At 57.1% G+C, this 18,866-nt stretch overlaps 1 protein-coding gene across 4 annotated transcripts; it reads left to right on the top strand.

The window, feature by feature from the left end:
* Positions 1-22: 22 nt before the first annotated feature.
* Positions 23-17,927, top strand: Csnk1g2 (casein kinase 1 gamma 2). 4 transcript variants are annotated; one of them, XR_013106209.1, is made up of 12 exons: positions 23-168; positions 11,277-11,709; positions 15,121-15,161; positions 15,235-15,304; positions 15,383-15,531; positions 15,604-15,838; positions 15,929-16,014; positions 16,104-16,188; positions 16,315-16,463; positions 16,748-16,874; positions 16,978-17,084; positions 17,220-17,927. XR_013106209.1 is itself a non-coding variant. In XM_076919408.1 (12 exons), exons 2-12 carry the CDS (start codon positions 11,523-11,525, stop codon positions 17,272-17,274), a joined length of 1,248 nt encoding a protein of 415 aa, XP_076775523.1. In that variant the 5' UTR covers positions 23-168; positions 11,277-11,522; the 3' UTR covers positions 17,275-17,927. The 4 variants fall into 4 exon arrangements, 2 of the variants coding, with proteins under 2 accessions (XP_076775523.1, XP_076775522.1); XM_076919408.1 differs by having other exon boundaries at positions 16,791-16,874; XR_013106208.1 differs by having other exon boundaries at positions 15,235-15,531.
* The last annotated feature ends 939 nt before the right edge of the window (positions 17,928-18,866 follow it).

The following is an 18,866-nucleotide window of genomic DNA, read 5'->3' as shown; positions in this document are numbered from 1 at the left end:
GCGGCGGAGCCCGGCCCTCTCCGCCGAACATGCCGAGGCCCGCCCCGGTAGCGCGGGAGCCGGAGCGGGGGCCCGAGCCGGAGCGCGAACGTGCGCGGGGCCCGGAGCGGGGGACGCCGCGCTGCTGAGCTCGGCCACCACCGCCCGCGGGCCCCAGGCGGGGCGCAGGTAATGTTGCGCGCGCAGGGTCGACCGCGCCCCACCCCCGCCGCACCGGGACCCCGTGACTCCCACTGACCCCGGATAACCCCACTCCGGGCCGGGTTGAACCATGTCCGCATCCTAAGATTCCTGACTGGTGTTCTGCACTGGGCGACCCTCACTTCCGGTCACCCTGCCTCAGTATCCCTTACTGTCTGACTCCACCTTTGCTCTGGCTTTCTGGTCCCTGAGTTCGAGTGGGCACTGTTTCCCGGGTGCTCAGCTCACCTGCGACACCCAGGCACCCCCCCTTCCGGCCACCCTCCCCCTGAGACCCCTCATTCTTCATTAGTATTCCGTTTCACTTTGACCCCATCCGTGTACCTGCGCTCTGACTTCCCAGTTTCCTGTGTCTCCTTACTAGGTGTTCAGCCTACCTGCAACCCCCTCCCTCGTTTTTCATCGTGTCCCCCCGGATGATCCTTTCTCGTCCCCAGACCCCCTATACACCTGGTCTCCGGGCCTCCTGCCATCTGGACTCGTGTCCTTGTCCGTTCACACTCCCAGCCCTTCTTCCTGATGGTCACTCCGAACTATTTGTGGCCTTGATGGTTTGTTGAGTTGGAGAAGAGCTGGGGCGGGGGAGGGGCTTAGGGTCTGGAACAGAGGGTCCTGTCTAGGTGGAGTCAGACCTGTTGCAGGGAGCTGCTTGGGAACTCTAGGCCCAGCTGCCCACGCCCTCCCCCTTCCGCTCTGGCCACCGGCTTTGTTTTCCGGAAACACACGGATCAAGGCGGGAGGGGTGAGATGTCTGAGCAGGCTGCTGGATCCCGTCTGGTTTACTCTGCCCCAACTTTGTGCAATAAGAGATGGGATTAGAATGTCTTCAGAGAGCAGTTTCTGTGGTGTCCTGGACTTCTAGGTTGGGGGCAGATGGTTTTCATCTTGGTGGCCTCCTGATGGCAGTTTGCAGGAAGCTGTCTGGGAGGTGGTTTGTAGGTGGAGACATGTCTGTATCCTCTCTAGATTGCAGTCTGCTTCCCCAGCCCATCCCTCAGGGCTCTGGAGGCTGATGAGGGTCTTTGTCCAGGAGCCTTAGTAGTGGATATCTGGGGACTATGGGAGCACAAAGGCCTTGTTGGTCTAGGAGAAACTCCAGCTGCCTACAGAGATTATTATGGTCAAGTCAGGTGCTGTCTGGGTCCCTCGCCTGCCCTCGGGAATTTGCTTGGGTGTAGAGAATGGTGTCTGCAGGTATCTCTTGCCACTGGACCTGTTTGGTACTGGCGGGTGCGCGCCCCCCCCCCCCCCCCCCAGGTATGCAGTGCCTGCCTGCCTGCCATGGGTCTCCAGGACCTGGACAGACATTGTTCACTCTCCACCCTTCCTACAAAGGCTGAGCCCTGATGATTTCCTCGGAGCCAGAGAACATGGGGGGGAACCAGATGGACTGAGCAGAGCACTGAGGACCCCCACGGAGGGCCAGATCTAGAGGCTCCAAAACTAACCTAGGCTCCAGGGCCTGTTGCAGGCAAGTGGGCTGAGATGTAATGTCTGCATGCTTCTTATCCCTGGGCCTGCTTGCTCAGAGGAGAGGTGGCCTCTCATCTTCTTAGATTATACCTTGGAGTGGTCACTGGGCTCCAAGCACATTCTAGAGGCAGGCAGCCAGTGCTGTCCACCATGGTCTGGAATATCGTGTGATTTTGGGGACTTTTCTGTAATCATACAGAAAAGTCTGGCAGAGGACATAGGCAAGATCCTTGGTGATTGAACTGTTCCCACATGCCCATTTGGGAGTTGGGACAAACGGTGGCGTGCCAGGCAAACGCAGGGGACCATTTGTGTTCATGGGGAACTTGAATAAGGGATGTGCTCATCCGAGATGCCCGGGAACTCACACATGGCTGGACAGACACTGTGCTGCTCGGTAGATGGGGTTCATTCTCCGACTCCTTCCTGCTGAGATGCCCCACCTAGGCCCCTCCCCCACAGCAGCCGCCATCCTTTCTACAAGGCTCTAGGGCCTGGTGAGGTCCTGTTCCGCTGTGTGGTAAGCCCAGTGAGAAGAGTGAGGAGAAGCAGGGTTGAGGGTCCTGCTGTGACTAGGTGTCCTGTAGTGTGGTCTTTGGTGTCAAGATGGTATAGGACAGGCCAGTGGCTTTCTTGTAATCTGGGGGACAGATGGGGCCACGTGAAGGAGGCCCTAGCCCAAGAGTCCTGGGGCTAGGTCAGGGTGAAGTGGCTAGGACTTCATCCAGGTTTACCTGAGAAGACCCCAAATCTGGGGCTTGTGTTGCGTGTGTGGCATGGTGGCCATGAGGTGGCCATAACACCTTTTATAGAGAGGTGATCTTTTCCATACAGGATGAGCTGGGGTCTGTTGGCCTGATGTTAGCGACCCTGGTAAAAGCCAGGATGGCTATACCCTGACTAGGCCCATTCTGTATGACCCTGTGGGTTAGGACACACTCTGTCCCTTTGCTGTCCTATCCACTCCCTGCCACCTGTTACTTCCAGAGGCTGGGCAGCAGTGCCTGCTCATGAGTTGCTCTGATCTCAGTGGGTCAGAGTCATCCCCATCCTGGTCCTCAGTGGGTCAGAGTCATCCCCATCCTGGTCCTCAGTGGGTCAGAGTCATTCCCATCCTGGTCTCCGGGAGGTGTCTTGACCTCAAGGTGTGTGGTGTTGGGGAAACTTAGCAGGTCTCCACTCGGCTCCCAAAGTGCAGAAATATGAAGTATTTGGGTGGCCACCTGGTCACCCGAGGAGACACTCCATGGCTGCTTACCTTTGGGTGGGACAGGTTCCCTAGGCCTATGGGGGGCCATCAGACTCTATGGACTCCTTCCCTCTATGCTGTCCCATACACTTCACTGTCACCAAGAGGCTCCATCTTGGGTAGAGAGGGCACAGAACACCCAGAACAGTTGGCAGTGTGAGAGCCACGCCTGGGACCTGCCACTGTCAGATCTGTCCATGCTCAAACATGGCAAAGGAGCAGGCCCTGGTTCCCAGTCCTGAAGGAATGCCCCTAGTGCCTGGTGACAGCGTGAGGACTACATGATGCTTGGCATTCCTGTCCTCTGCTCACCAAGACCCAAGCTTTACCCTTGGGTGCTCCCATTAGAGCCTAGGTGTTATGGGTGGCTCCTCTGAAAGAGGCCCCACACTGGGAAGTTGGCCTCATTTAGGACCCAGTGGTCAAGGAGCCATTCCTGCTAGTCAGCCTCCACTTCCCTCTGAAGGAGCAGACCACACCCTCGCCCCTCGGAACAGCTCAGCGTCACCAGGGTGAGACAGATTGAGGTCACATCCTGTTGAAAGACAGGTCTTCCAGAGTCTGACATGGGTCAGAGTTTAGTGACAGCATGCAGCCTCACACTGAATCTGCAGTGAAAGCTGGAAACCAGGGTGTCCCCACATGGAATTGTACACGCCTATGACAGGGGACAAAAGGATGATGGTCTGTCTGTGACGGAGGGAGGCCCGTAAGTGTGGGTCTCCAGCCAGGGTACCACCACTGACTCTCACGTGGGAAGAAACCCCATCTGCTTGTTTTAACTTTAGATTTGTGAGACAAGAGTTCTCCTGGATTAGGATGGTCTCGAACACCAGACCCTCCTGCTGTGGACTCTCAGTGCTTTGGTAACCGTGCCTGGCTCTTTTGATGCAAGATTTTGTGTATCTCAGGTGTACCCACAAATGGGTGCCACATGCCATTGTGTGCCTGTGGAGGTCAGAGGTCAACTTGGTAAGGTTGCTTCTCTTCTTGCACTTCTGGGTTTGACAGGGCTCTGTTGTGGAGCCTGGCTGGCCTGGACCAGGCACTTCCTCCCTCATTGATACTGGTCGTTTGCATGGTGAGCATTTTGCCCACTGTTTTGTTTCTTGAGATAGGATATTACAACTTGTGTAGCCAAGGCTGGCCCTAAATTCACCGTATGGTCCAACCTGGCCCTAACTTCTGTAGCCAAGGCTGGCCCTAAACTCACCGTATGGTCCAACCTGGCCCTAAGCTCATGCCTCCTTCAGCTTCCTGAATGCCAGGGCATCGGTTTGTGGCACTACATCCAGGGAAACTGTCCTTGACTCTGCTGTAGGTTATTGAGGAAGCATCCCAGGTAGCTGAGGATAGCCTTGATCTCCTTGTTTACTGGGATTTGGTCTGTGTATGTTCTCTTGGGGTTACAGTGGGAAAGATTGAGGGTACTCCTGGGACAGCTAAAGTCACTTCTAGCTCGGGCTTAGGCCTGTGTAGGTCTTTAGGTGTGGATACAGGTTGGGGGAGGGACATGGGAAGTAGGAATACAGTCTGCCTTGCCAGAAGCCCAGAGTCTGCAGCTGCCCCAGGCACTGAAGGGCTGGGCTCTGGGTAGCTGAGACCCACAGGGCTGGCAGGTGGTATGCATCTCCAGGCGCTAGCCTGTCCTCTCCCACTCTGTGTCTGTGGCCTGTGCTTCCTGTCAGGACATGCCCCTGTGGGCTCCTGGGAAATCTACATGCTGCCTTTGTCTGTGCAGTTGGGCCCCTGAGAGGAGGTGAATGCCCAGTTCTGGGCTCCACCCCAGTATACTGTTATTAAAATGTTAAAACCAAGGATGGTAGCTTATGCCTGTCTTTCCCACACTAGGGCAAGGAGGCAGAAGGATTGGGGGTCAAGGCCAGGATTGGGTAAAAGTCCTGGGGAGGAAGTGGGCCAATGACTGCCTACTCAGGTCTCCAGTGCTCACTTAGATGGCAGGCTAGACCCTGTGGCCACCTGTGGTCCCAGGGTCCAGGAGACTGTAACCCGTCCTCACACTGAGCCGTCTGTGGTAGCTAAAGAGGTAAGCTCTGGGTTCAAGAGAGACGCGGCTTCAGTGTGAGTCAGGTAGACAGTTACCTAGAAAGGCAGCCCTTGGCTCCAGCCCCTGGCAAATGAGCACACAAACACAAAAGATTACATGTAAATCAGTCTACCCTGGCTCGGGCCTGGAATTCCAGTGCTTGGGAAATGAGGCATGTGGCAAGTTCAAGGCTAGCCTGGGGTACATGCTCTGTTTCAAAAAGAAAATCAACAGGGTTTTTTTGGGGGGGTTGTTTTTTTGTTTTTTTGTTTTTCCTTCCCTTCTCCCTCTTGCTGCGAATGGTTGTGAGTCACCATGTGGTTGCTGGGATTTGAACTCATGACCTCCTGAAGAGCCGTCCATGCTCTTAACCGCTCCATCTCACCAGCCCCGACAGAGTTTTTTGTGACTGTTCCTGGTGACACTTCCAAAATTCCCAGTGGACAATCCCCTTCACCTCAGGATCTGCTGCTGGCTGAGTTGTCCTTTCTCATGTGTGATTGGTGGCCCCACCACAGTAGGCCGTCGTCAGGGGTGATGCCTGTGTACGCCCATTGCATGTGGTCACCGATCCCTACTTCATGTCTTCCCGCAGATCTATCTGAGCCCCGAGCCTAGCTTTGAGCCTGGCTCCCCACTGGGCTTTACAATGGCTACTGCATGGCTCTAGGCTCTGTTGAGCTGCACCTTGGCCTCTTTTCCATGCTGGACCCCTCATGATAATAGCCACCCTGTGTCCCCAGATATGGCCCATAGTTTCCTAGGAACAGAGTTACCCTTGCTGAGACATGGGTCAGGAGATTTCACAGAACCCAAGAGGCTATGTGTCTCACGTCACCTATGGCAAACCACATGGGTGCAGAGGGTACGAGGTCCTCAGCCTCAGGCACTGGTGACCTTGGGGGACACTCTGCTCTAGTGTGGGGGCATTGTGATTGGTGAGTAGGCCAGCTGAGTGTTCTGCCTGTCCTCACCTTTTGTGGTTTATGCGGAGGAAACGTTTACTCCTCAGGCACAGAGCGGAGGGAGAGCAGGGTAGTGGCTCTTTGCTCTCCATAGTTCACACTGGCTGTCAGGGCGCCGGGCCGCCCCTTCCAGTAGGTCCATGTGCTATCCTGTGGCAGTGCTGACCCAATGTTAGTGTGTTCCAGCACGGTGGACACTGCAGCTCATGTCGCTCAGGCTGGGGTCGATGGGTCCCCCAGATGACTGAGACTCTCACTGTCACACTGGCACATACACAGGTCTTTCCGGGGCTATGGCCCAGGCTCTCAGCCCTTTTCTGGGCACTGTTGGTGAGGTCCATGCAGAGCAGCAAGCCTCCACCACACACACACAGTGGCATGGCTCCACTGCCCCTGCCCACGAGAGCCCAGCTGTAGTGTTCCTTCCACTCCCACCCCAGCCATTTTCCCCACACTTGTGGGAACAGTGACTTGTGACCAGGAGCAAGTGAGCCATGGTGGTATTGAGGTGCCTTCCTCCAAAGACAAGGTTCTGAGAAGTCTCCGGGCCATTGTGCAAGCCTGTGCAAGTCTCTCCCTTTCCCACTGTCATCATCCTTGTAGGATGGTGCATATCTCTTGGTCATCAGATCCTGACCTGATGCACAGCTCACTTGCCCGTGGCCAGGTGGCACCAGCTCCTTTCTGATCAGGCTGCTTTCCCAGCTTGGCTTGATCCCCAAATTTCTCCAGCTGTCTTCCAGGATACTTAGTGCTGGGAGTCCCAATGTGCCATAACTCTGAAGCTGTAGCCCAGAGCCCTGCCCACTGCAGGGCTCTCATGGTGGCTTTTGTCCCTGCTTGTCCCTTTAGGTGGGTGCCAGGTCTAGCCTGGGGACTACTAATGACGTCAGCCAGGGACTGTGACATCACTAAGTGGAGATGCAGAGAAGGGGCTTGGGGGCCTCCGGCAGAGGAGCAGCCAGGGCCCCAGCAAGATGGGGGACCCCAAAAAGAACAGGGCAGGTGCGTGCTGGGGCCTTGCAAGGAGGGCTGTGTGTGTCTGGTGGGAGTCCAGCCTGCTGTCAGCCAGCTCCCTGAGCGGTGGGCACCATGCAGCTGGCTCTGTGGCCTAGCGTCACGCAGGCCAGCCCAGCATTTCCCCGGAGCCTGGGCTCACCTCTGGAGACAGCCTCACATAGAGAAAGAGTTGGGCTCTGGGCCTTGTGGGTCAGACCAGGGAGGGTTTATTTAGGGCTGGGGAGCCCTGCTCTCCTTCCAAGGGCTCTATTTTTAGCTCCACGGTTTAACCAAGACCAGGGCCGGAAGCATTTCCCCTTCTCTGGGTCTTGGGTCACTTTGCACGTGCTCAGCTGTGCCTGAGACAGCACGGTTGCAATGACAGCCTTCTTGTGATGTGCTTACTCTCTTGGGCACTACTGATGGCCACGTAACCTAGTTCTTCCTGTGAGTCCTCGAGAAGGAGTGGCCATGTGTTGGGTGGTCATGGTGACCTCAGATTATGCCCACCGTCCCACACAGTCACAGCCCTGTCTCATGGCAGTTTTCACAGCCTCCTTGGCCTAGCCACCTCTCCTGGCCCTGTGGGGTTGACATGACAGGCAGTGGCTATTGTGGTGTCTCCAACTGTATTGTAGCTGCATGGGGACAGTAGATGTACAGGTGACTCTGTGATGTTACTCAGCTGCCATGTCCTCTCAGGACGTGGCCAGCACACTCACTGGCCAGGAAGGCCATGGTTGAAAGGCACAAGGGTACATCAGGGGCTGCTTCCTCCTCCAGCCCCATACAGGACCCTTCCTTTGCCTCTCAGTTGTTGTCCCCCAGTGCGACCCACTCCCACTGTGTACATCCTAGCTGGCCTGAGTCCCTAGATGTGTGAGTCCCTCCACACATCATAGGTGGGCTTCTGGGCCTGCTGTGGGCAGCTCTGCAGGTCACCAGGCTGAGGAGGACACAGTGGGCCCATCCCTGTCCTCCTCAGAACAAAGGCTGATGTCCTCTGCTGCTGGGGACTCTGAAAGGCCAAGCCCCATCTGGGTACTTTCTAAACCCCAAGAAGCCCTGCTGCTTCTGGTGACCTGGGATGCCCCATGTTGGTGTGTGATGGACAGGAGGCTCCTCTTTCCTGACGTTGACACCCCTGTACAGGTCCTTGCATTTGACACAGCAAGGTGTCCACACTCTACGGTCTTCTGATGCCACTGTCCGATGCATCTCCCTACCCAGCTCATGGTGGCCTCTTGTGGGTTGTGAAGGGTACTCTTGCACACAGGCTGAGCACTGTGGAATGGGGGAGCACACCTGATCCCCAGGTGATGTCCTGTCTGGGGACTTGAGGTGTGTGCAGCTCTGTAGTAGGACACGAGTGCTGGGAAGGGTTCGCTCCCTGCACACCCTTCAACCCTTTTGACCCTTCCCTGTGTGTGAGTTGATCACACTGAGGTGATGGCTAGAGTCCTGGGCTCTATCTGTCCCTGAACGGTGCCTCCAGATGGATGCAGGGACGCCGAGGGCAAGGTGCTGGACCCTGAGAGTGCCTCTGTGCCTGCAGTTTACACAGCCACATTGTATTGGGTGCACAGAGGGCGGTGTGTCTGCACTACGCCATGTGTTTGGAGGTCAGAGTCATCTCCACAGTGTAGATCCTGGGGACAAGACATGGGTCATCAACTTTGGCACAGGAAGCCTTATCCATTGAGCCATCATTTTGTTGACCTGCTGCGTTTTTGTGAACAGAGTCTCATGTAGCTCATGCTGGCCTTGATCTCCCGATCCTCCTGCATGTTGACATGCTGAGTCCCCCACATTTTGTTTCTGTGTTAGAGATGGGACCCAGGGCCTCCAGCACAATGGGTGAGCACTCTGGGAAGAGAAGCCATGTCATGTGACAGAGGCTCCAAGGGGGCTATTCTGAGTGACACCTGGGTGAGAGTGAGGGCAGATGCTGTTTTCTGCTCTGTGACCTTTACCAGGTTCTTGTGGCCTGGGCATAGCCCTGCCAGTCTCCTGTTTCTGCACCCACCCCTGTAGGCACACAGGCCCCAATCCATACCTGTCTCCTCTCTGTCTTTAAGGCCACAGTGCTGGCATCTCATGGTGCCAGCCTTTCAGGTGTGCCTTCCTCAGCCTCCTGCTGTTACTCAGTGCTCTGATGAGGGACAGGAGCAGGCCCAGCCCATTGAGACTGCAGTTTCTAGGAGCCCCTCCCCATGATCTCCATGGTGAGGAAGGGTGGGACCTGAGGATGGTTTGGCTTGTCCTAGGGTGTTTTTGTGTCCTAAGTGGGGTGCAGATCCTTGGTGGCCTGTGGTATAGCTGTCCACACTGTAGAGACTCATGGTAAGGGTTTCTGTGGGACACGTACCCCTGCAGTATGAATCTGAGCTGGAAGACAGCCCCATACCTCCTGGGTTTTCTAGGGGTCCCCTTTATCTTGAGGAGAGTCCCTGTTGGCTGCTAAAGAAGGAGTTCAGACTTTCCCACTGTGGAGGCAGGCTGACAGTTACCTCATGCCCTAGCAGGAGAGCCGAGGTATGGGGAATCCTGTCAGTGGACGTGGACAGATAGGATGACCTCTGTGATGGCCACTGTGGCTTCTCACTCGCAGTAGTCACAGACCAGCAGAGAAGTGTGTAAGCAGCTAGCAAGCACCAAACCACTGCCTAGATTGGTGCTGGGAGAGGGCAGGACTCTGAGCTCTCCCTTAACAAGACTAACAAGGCTGTAGAGTGAGACCTTGTCTCAAAAACAAAACCTGCACAGGTGTTTCCCAAACCCAAGCCCTGGTGGCAGCTCCATTGGTAAAGCGCTGTCCTTGGAAGTTGGAGGACTGCATCCTCACAGAAAGCAGGCATGGCAGCCACAGCTTCAGGCCAGATCTCTGTGAGACTGGGGCAGCCCGGGCTGCACAGTGAGTTGTTGGCCAGCAAAAGTGTGTGGCTGCCCAGGGTCATCCTGGTGCCAGGGAGGTAGAAACAGGAGGGCTCCTGGGACTTGTTCAGGGAGAGATTTTGACTCAAATTGGGTTGAGGTTGGGTTGGCCTGGCCTCCACAGCCACCTTCACACATGGATTATACCTGGACACACAGTTGGGCACTGAGGTTATAGTGTTGCCATATTGTATAGTGAATTTCTGTTTCTTTAAAGGTTATATTTTTATTTTAATCTCTGGTGTGGGGACATGGGGCTGCTTCAGATTGATTAGCCTCGTGCTCTAGTGGAGGTGTGGTTTTGCCAGCTGCAGATAGTTTCTGTGATGTTTGCAATTCTGGAGACTTCAGAGAGGCATTTAAATGGGAGGCCCCAAGACAGTCAGTGGTTGCTGGCTATTGAGGGGTTTGCCTGTGGTTTGTTAGTAGTTTTGCTCAAAGAAGAAACAAAAGGAAAGAAATGAGATTCAGGGATCTGATCTAGCTCTCTTCCCTCTCCTTTCTCTCCTACCCAGTGATGGGGGTGAAGCTGGGAAACAGGGTGGGGGACAGAAGAACCTACAAAGTGCAGAGGCCAGCTATAGTAGTGGGTCTTAAATCAGGCTGAATGCAGGGAGTAGCTGGGTCCAGGCATTGTGGGTTCCTGCAGGCCCGAGACTGGCAGGCCATGGAATGCCAGGTGTGAGAGCAGCCATGGCTGCTGCTTGGCCTAGCTTTTCTGGAACCTGCAGCGTATGACAGTTTGGCTGCCCTGGTCACAAGACAAATGACCCCAATAATCCCTCCCAGAGCTCAATAACCCCTGTACTGTAGGTGTTGCTTTAGCCTGGAGAGTCTTCAAGCAGGAAGCGTTGCTTGCTCCAGGCCTCCCGTCCGTCCCGCTCTGTCTGCCCATGTGTGGATGAGGGCCTTCCCGAGCCTTCCCTGTTCACCCAGCGCTGCACTCTGTGTACCACCCAGCGTAGGTGGAGTCCCTTGGCCTGCCCTCTGAGGTCAGGTGTGGCTCCTGTCCCTATGTGGACAGTTTACCACTTCCCTTGTCTTGGCTGGTCATGTGGTTGCACTGTGGGTCACCTCTTACCTGGGTCCCCCTTGTTGGCTTTAGCCTTCCAATGTCCTCTACTCTGCCACTTGGTAGCAGTCGTGGGGCAAGTCAGAGCACCCCAGCCATCCACCCCAGTCTCTCAGTTCTCTCAGCTTGCATTTGGTCACACCAAGGTAGCCTTTGCTGTGACCTCTGACCTATCCCACAATGAGCAGGGCACGGGCGTTTCCCACAGGGAGAGATGCACCCTCCAGGCAAGGATGTTACCAATCCTGTTCAGACCTTCAAAGATCTCTTTGTACCAGCCCCCTGGGGGCATGTCACCTATTCTGCCCTCTAACCTGTGCCTCTGTTTCTTCACAGCTGGGCACCACAAGATTTAAGGCGGTGGGACCTGTTGGCAGAATGTCTTCTCTCTCTGCAAGCGACCCTGAGGCCACCAAGATGATGAGCACCTCGGCCCGCCGGCCTGTGAGCGTGCCCGGGTGTCACTAGCCGGGAGCCAAGGGCCACCGGGCGCAATGGTGTACTAGGCCGGGCGCGAGCTCAGGTTTCGCACTCGGATCTCACGGCAGAGTCACCGTGGAGAGGCCAGGGTACCACAAACTTATGGATTTTGACAAGAAAGGAGGGAAGGGGGAGTTGGAGGAGGGCAGGAGAATGTCCAAGACCGGCACAAACCGGAGCAGCCACGGCGTCCGCACTTCGGGGACCAGCTCAGGGGTCCTGATGGTGGGCCCCAACTTCCGAGTCGGCAAGAAGATAGGCTGTGGGAACTTCGGGGAGCTTCGTCTAGGTGAGTCTTGTGTATCCGGTCTCCTCTCCATCACCAGGCCCCTCAGGAGGAAGGAGGCGCCTGGCTGTATGTACCCATCAGGCACCTCAGGTCCTAGACCTTACCCACAGTGGTCATGTGAGGGGAGTGCTCCCAGGGAGGCTTGGCTGTGCTTTCCCAGACAATGGGGTGACACTTCTCATTGGGCCAGTGAGGACCACAGTCTGGAGGACAGAGTCTGGCCACACTGAGGGGACAGCAGTGTCATGGCCTCCAGTTGCCTTCCTCTCCCAGATTGGATTACTGTAGGTCTCATTGGTCTGCTCAGGGCCAGCACAGGCGCCATCCTGGTGCAGAGCCCCTGCTGCCCTGGGCCAGGGCTGTGCTTTCTGTGGCCTTGGGCCTCAGCACCTTCAGCCTGTGGCTTCAGTGTCTCCCGAGGCTCGCCCGGCTGAAAAGTGGTTCTACACAATAAGATACCAAACCGCAACCTTGAAGCCAGCCATTGTGGCCACGCGTTTAATCCCAGCAATAGGCAGAAGTAGGCCAGGTAGACCTCTGAGTTGTAGGCCAGCCAGGTCTACAGAGTGAGTTCCAGGACAGCCAGGGCTACACAGAGAAACCCTGTCTCAAAAAACCAAGAAAAGAAACACTGCAGCCCTAAATACATACACGCATGTATGTGACATGGCCAGCAGTGCCTTCTGGGAGTCCCGGCCTCAGACAACCGCAGCCGCCCCAGTTCACGTCCTGGGACTCTGGTGCGGATCCTGAGGGGTTCCACTGCGTCCTGTGCAGGTCTGTCTATAAGAAGCTGGGTGTGGATGCTTGTCGCTCCCTGTTCTCCCTGCTGGAGTGGAGCCTGGGCCACCAGCTTGTGCACTTTGACCTTGGTGGGAGTGCAGGGCCAGCCCCCTCTCCTGCGTGCTCAACGGTCCTGGCAACTGTTTATGCCCTAACCTAGGTTAGAACGAGCATCACCTCAGTGGTAATGTGTCTAGTGTGAGCCAGGCCAGGAGTCCAGCCCCATAGCACTCAGGAGGCTGGGACAGGCCAGCCTGGGCTACACAGCGAGTGAGACTTTGTCTCCCTTTCCCCTGCCCCCACAAAGTGAGTGAGCTTTGAAGGTGCTAATTTCCCTGGCAAGCTTGAGCTGTTTCCTTGCCCTCACCCCTACCCTCCACCTGCCCCACCCTCTAACCTGCCCCCAACCTCTCCACCTGCCCCCACCCCCACCCCTACCCTCCACCTACCCCCACCCCTACCCTCCATCTGCCCCCACCCTCTCCACCTGCCCCCATCCTCCACCTGCTTCCACCCTCTACCTGCCCCCACCCTCACCCTCCCCACCTGCCCCCTGCCTTCCTTGTAAGGTCTGGAGATCTGGCCTGAGCCACTGAGCCCCTTGGATCTGTAGTGCGATAATTGTTCATTAAATTGGGAAGTTGAAGCCCGTCGTCTGTGCAGCTTTCTTCCTCTGATTATGGGGCCACACTCGGTCCCTTTGTGTGTGCCCTCTTTCCCTTTTCTTTGTAAGAAAGGGTCCCACCCTGTAGCTCTGGCTGTCCTGGAACTCACTCTATAGACCTGGCAAGCCAGAACTCAGATCCTTCTGCCTCTGCCTCGAAAGTGCTGGGCTGGAAGGTGTGTGCACCATACCCACTCTCCCTCACACATACTTTTAGAATTTTGTTTTGTTTTATGTTTATGGGTGTTTTGTCTGTGTGTATGTCACTGCACTGTGTGTGTACCTGGGAAGTTGGAAAGAGGCCACTGGGTCCCCTAGAATTAAAGTTAGGGATTGTCGTGAGCCCCCATGTGTGAATTGAACCCAGGTCTTCTGGAAGAGCAGCCAGTACTCTTAACTCCTGAGCCAGCCGTGTCCCCAGTCCCCTGCACACTTAAGAAAAACATGTCAATGTGTGTGTGTTGGGGAACAGACATGCTGCATACACACCTGTGGAGTCAGGGACAACTTTGAGGAGTCTCATTTCTCTCCTTCCTGTGGATTCTGGGGGCTCAGGCTTGAACTGAGGCTGGCAGCTTGCATGCAGACGCTCTCCACTGAGGAGGAGGCACACTTGCACACTGTGGGCTCAGAATGTCCGTGCCCACATGACTGCTGCTCCTCCGGTGCTGTCATCCCAACAGGGAACCTGGGTCTCCCAAGGACTTGGCTCAGGTGCCAGGCAGGCCAGCAGCTGAGCAGGGTTGGATCAGTGGAAACTCCAGGGGGGACAGCCACAGAAGAGTGACCCCCAAGGTGGTTAAAGTTAGAGACATCTGCTCATAACACATGTTGGCAGCTGTAGCTGAGGAGACGAGAGCTCCTCGGGGAAGCCCGACTTCCAGCAGATGCGAGCCATGGCCCAAGGGAGACCTGAACAAACCTTCCAAGAGAAGAGGGGGCTTAACACACTCTGCAGGCCTTGCCTCCCTTGCAAGGGACAGCCCTTGGCTGTTCACCCAGAAGATCTGAGGTGCCTGCAAGGGGGGGGGGGGGGGGACGAGAAGAGACCCATGGCGACCTGGACTGTCCCTGAGTCTCCTCTTAGAAGAAACTCCATGACGCTTCACCTTACACAACCTGGCACGCCCTGGTGGATCCCAGGAGCTAGGAGGCCATCACCAGCAGAGAAACAAGCCCAGCTACAAGTGGGCTCAGAGAGGGCTGCATGCTGATGTCCTTGGCAGCTGGAGAAAGATGGAGACACCCAGGACAAGCAGGGAGTTGAGCATCCCTGCAGGTGGCTGGAGGCCACCTCCAAAGGGCTGTCTATGCCTCAGGCACCCTGGGGGGAGCTCTTCACAAGTTGGTGGGTGGCTGTGACTGGGGACAGAGGCCCTAACAGCGGCTGAGGCAGTTGTAGACACAACCTGGCCAAAGAATCCATCCCAGTGGCTCTGCTTGCTGTGGTATGCAGGGCCTTCCCTGCAGGCGTGGCAGGGGCAGCCACTGGGGTGTGGCCCGGAGATGGTCTTTGTGACTAGTGATGCTGAGGTAAACAGCACTGAGGGCCTGGCCTGTGCTCAGACAGCAAATGGGAACCCTGAAGGAGAGGCTGACTGAGTGAGGCCGGGCCTGCTGCTGACTTCACCAGGGTGGGGGCAGCAGCACCGGCCCCGAGCACTGCATCCCCTCAGCCAGCAATCGTGGTAGTATGTGTCGTTTTGTGGGGCTGCCTCCAAAGTGAGGATGGGTTCTGGCGTGACTGCAAGGGCCCAGGGGAGACGGCTCCCCATGACTGCATTGCAAGTAGATGGGTAGTGCCTGGGCAGTTGAAACTTGTGGCCAGAGGCACTTTACCAGCCAGTGGGAGGAGACAGTCACGGTGCTTCTGTGGACTGCTCTGAGGACAGTGCATCTTTGGGATCTGGGTGGGCTGGGCTAGGTAGGCCAGGGTCCTGATAGTCTCTCCGTTGCCTCCCCAGGAAAGAACCTGTATACAAATGAGTACGTGGCTATCAAGCTGGTGAGTGTGCCCTGCCCTTGCCCTGCCCTGCGCCCTTGCCTGAAGAGTGGAGTAACAGTCCTCTGCCCCGCAGGAGCCCATCAAGTCCCGAGCCCCCCAGCTGCACCTAGAGTACCGCTTCTACAAGCAGCTCAGCACGACAGGTGAGGACTCGGGTGCCGGGCCAGCACTCGCAGGCGGCCAGGGGCTCGGAACCCCCAGCCTGGATGTTTCCTTCGCAGAGGGCGTTCCTCAGGTCTACTACTTCGGCCCTTGCGGGAAGTACAACGCCATGGTGCTGGAGCTGCTGGGGCCCAGCCTGGAGGACCTGTTCGACCTGTGCGACCGCACCTTCACGCTCAAGACGGTGCTGATGATCGCCATCCAGCTGGTGCGGAGGGGGGCGGCCGGGGCGGGGGGAGCGGGCCTGGGCCCGGGCCCCGCTGACTCGGGTCACCCGCAGATCACGCGCATGGAGTACGTTCATACCAAGAGCCTCATCTACCGGGACGTGAAGCCCGAGAACTTCCTGGTCGGACGGCCGGGCAGCAAGCGGCAGCACTCCATCCACATCATCGACTTCGGGCTGGCCAAGGAGTACATCGACCCTGAGACCAAGAAGCACATCCCGTACCGCGAGCACAAGAGCCTGACGGGCACGGCGCGCTACATGAGCATCAACACGCACCTGGGCAAGGGTGAGCGGGGCTGCGGGGCTGCGGGCCGCGCGGGCGGGGGCGGAGCAAGGCGGCGCCCGAGCTGCGGCTGAGCCGGTGCTGTCCCCGCAGAGCAGAGCCGCCGGGACGACCTGGAGGCGCTGGGACACATGTTCATGTACTTCCTGCGCGGCAGTCTGCCCTGGCAGGGGCTCAAGGTGGGTGGGGCCGTTGGAGTCGGGGCATGGGGTGCGGGCTTGCACTCTGGGTGCTGACTCCCGACTAAGACCACGCTCACGTCGCGCAGGCGGACACGCTGAAGGAACGCTACCAGAAGATTGGAGACACCAAGCGTGCCACGCCCATCGAGGTGCTGTGCGAGAGCTTCCCCGGTGAGGAGCTGTGGCTGCGCCCCGCCCCCTAGTTCTCCCCGCACCCCAGCGTGTGGCCACGCCCACAGCCGTCCGTCCCTGCTGGGCTTCCCCTGTGACCACGCCCCTGGTCCTGCTCTTCCGCAGAGGAGATGGCCACCTATCTGCGCTATGTGCGGCGCCTAGACTTCTTTGAGAAGCCGGACTACGACTACCTGAGGAAGCTCTTCACCGACCTCTTCGACCGCAGCGGCTACGTGTTTGACTACGAGTACGACTGGGCCGGCAAGCCCCTGGTACGGGAGAGCCGGGTTAGGACTCGGTGTATGAGGGGTGGCATCTCCATAGGTGAATCCATGCCCCGGGTGGGTACCCTACCAGTGAAGACGTACCCCAGGTTGGGGGCCCAGTAGTTGAAGGGGTTCAGCTTGAGATGCCCACTGGTGAAGGAGCGCAGGTGGCGAGACAGCCCCCATACACAGTAGGGCGTGGGTGGGGCCTCGGTGGGAGGGGCCGGCCTCTCCACAGTGAGAGGCTGCTGGGGCCAGGGCGCGGGTCAGGAACTGTCCTGGGGCTGCAGCGACACCTGCGGCTCCATCCTGTCCTGACATCCGCTCTCGCAGCCGACACCCATCGGCACCGTCCATCCTGACGTGCCCTCCCAGCCACCACATCGCGACAAAGCTCAGCTCCACACCAAGAACCAGGTGAGGGCCCGGCCTGGGGCCCCATCCTAGAGGGGGTGGAGGGTCCTGTGACATGCGTTGCAGAGCAGGCAGGGGTGCCAGGCTGATAGCCACCGTCTTTCAGGCGCTGAACTCCACTAATGGAGAGCTGAACACAGACGACCCCACCGCGGGCCACTCCAACGCCCCCATCGCGGCCCCCGCAGAAGTAGAGGTGGCGGATGAAACCAAGTAAGGCTCAGGGCGCAGTGGCTGCGCATGCCCGTGCTGCACGCTGGGAACCCATCACCACCCCTTACCCCGATCAACCACTGCAGTGGTCGTCATTCCCCACATAACCCGTCACCGCCCTTGTCACCCGTGCAGGTGCTGCTGCTTCTTCAAGAGGAGAAAGAGAAAATCGCTGCAGCGACATAAGTGAGGGTGGGTGCGGCCGCTGCCCAAGATCCCCAGGCCGGTGTCTAGGAAGCTGGCAGTGTCCTTGGTTGCGTGGCGCTCCTTGGCCCACCTACAGGCCGTCTTTCGGGACTTGGGGTCACTTCCTTCACACAGGACTTTGGCGGAAATCTCTACACCCGTGTCTCGTCACCCCCTTCGAGAGCATTAACTATTTAAAACCAGGAGAGAAGCGCCGCGCCGTCCCTGCTGCGCCCGTTAGCTCATAAAGTCCAGCTTGTCCCCTCAATCCAAAGGCCATTTTCTCGAGGGGGGCAGGCCTGGGGGCATGGGTATCACGGGGAGGCCTCAGCCACCAAAGGGGAGGCGCGTGCACTTCCACAGTGCTGCACCAAAGCCGGGGCGGAGCGCGGGACGGTCACCGCATGGGCCCCACAGAGCCAGGGCGGCTGTGACTCGTGTCCCTGCGTGCAGGGCCCACGGGACAGAATCGCCTTAACGCCCGGCCTGGGGCAACAGACAGGCGGTCCCACGGGAGGGCCAGGCCTTGGTCGTGGGAGCTGAGTTCTTGCTTTACGACGTGTACAGAAATGAACTTATGTTTCTCCGGCGCTTCCTTGAAGCCGTAGAGTTTAGGGGCTTTTTTTAAAAAAATAAAAATAAAAGAAAATAAAACTATCCCAGAGGGTTGGCCCCATCTTTACCATCCATAGGACAGACAATTCCAGTCTGGGATCAAGAGCTGACAAGGACCCAGCTGGATCATGGGAATACTGAGGGAGCTGGGCACTGTCTGCTCCGGGAAAGATGGAAGAGACTGGTGACCCAGCGGGACAGGAAGACTGCTGCTTCCAAACCTGAGGCACCCAGTAGTCACCAAGCAGATGGACAGGTCTGGGTCTGAGCAGCAGCCCTGCTAAGACGGGACACCTCCAGCCAGGGCAGGGCATCGGTCTACACAGCGAAGCTGCAGACTGGAAGCCGCCTCAAAAACCAAGCCCTGAGGAGTGTGAATCTACCTGTTTCAGAGCTGGAAGGCTGCTGCCTGAGCCGAAAGGAAATGGGGGGTGCAGGGGGGTGAAGTAAGCTTGCTGCTTGCTAGGATAGTTTTCCTTTGCATTGCTGGGGATGGACTCCAGGCCTTCATGCTTATACAGGTACCACCCAGCAGACAAAATTATGAGAGATGGCTCAGTGGTTAAGAGCACTGACTGCTCTTCAGAGGTCCTGAGTTCAATTCCCAGCAACCACATGGTGGCTCACAACCATCTGTAATGGGATCCATCCGATGCCCTCTTCTGGTGTCTGAAGACACGGACAGTGTAATATAAATAAAATTATAGAGGGTTCTTAGGAGAAGGGACAATAGAAGTGAGAAACTTTTCCTTAAGAAAATGAGGGGCTGGAAATACGGCAGTAAAATAATGCTTGCAGATTCAGAAGCCCTGAATCCCACCCAGTCTCTCACCATTCAGCACATGTGTTAGCAGTTCCTGGGGAGGCAGCATCCTCTCCTAGACTCCATGGGCACCCACACAGTGTGGTATACACAGACACAATACACAAACTTAAAATCCACTTGAGCAGGCAGGATGGCTCAACTGGTGTTTTGTGCTG

Source organism: Arvicanthis niloticus, chromosome 22 (genome assembly GCF_011762505.2).
Source record: "Arvicanthis niloticus isolate mArvNil1 chromosome 22, mArvNil1.pat.X, whole genome shotgun sequence".
Lineage (NCBI taxonomy): Eukaryota > Metazoa > Chordata > Mammalia > Rodentia > Muridae > Arvicanthis > Arvicanthis niloticus.
Note: the sequence above shows the minus strand (reverse complement) of the source record. Positions and strands in the feature narration are given on the sequence as shown.

What these genes read in the sequence shown, in the direction of transcription:
- Csnk1g2 (XM_076919407.1), top strand. Translation starts at nt 11,523, where the DNA reads ATGGATTTTGACAAGAAAGGAGGGAAGGGGGAGTTGGAGGAGGGCAGG. An exon ending in CTTCGGGGAGCTTCGTCTAG is followed by an intron (nt 11,710 to 15,120) that starts GTGAGTCTTGTG and finishes TTGCCTCCCCAG; the next exon opens with GAAAGAACCTGTATACAAAT. An exon ending in TGCCCTGGCAGGGGCTCAAG is followed by an intron (nt 16,015 to 16,103) that starts GTGGGTGGGGCC and finishes CACGTCGCGCAG; the next exon opens with GCGGACACGCTGAAGGAACG.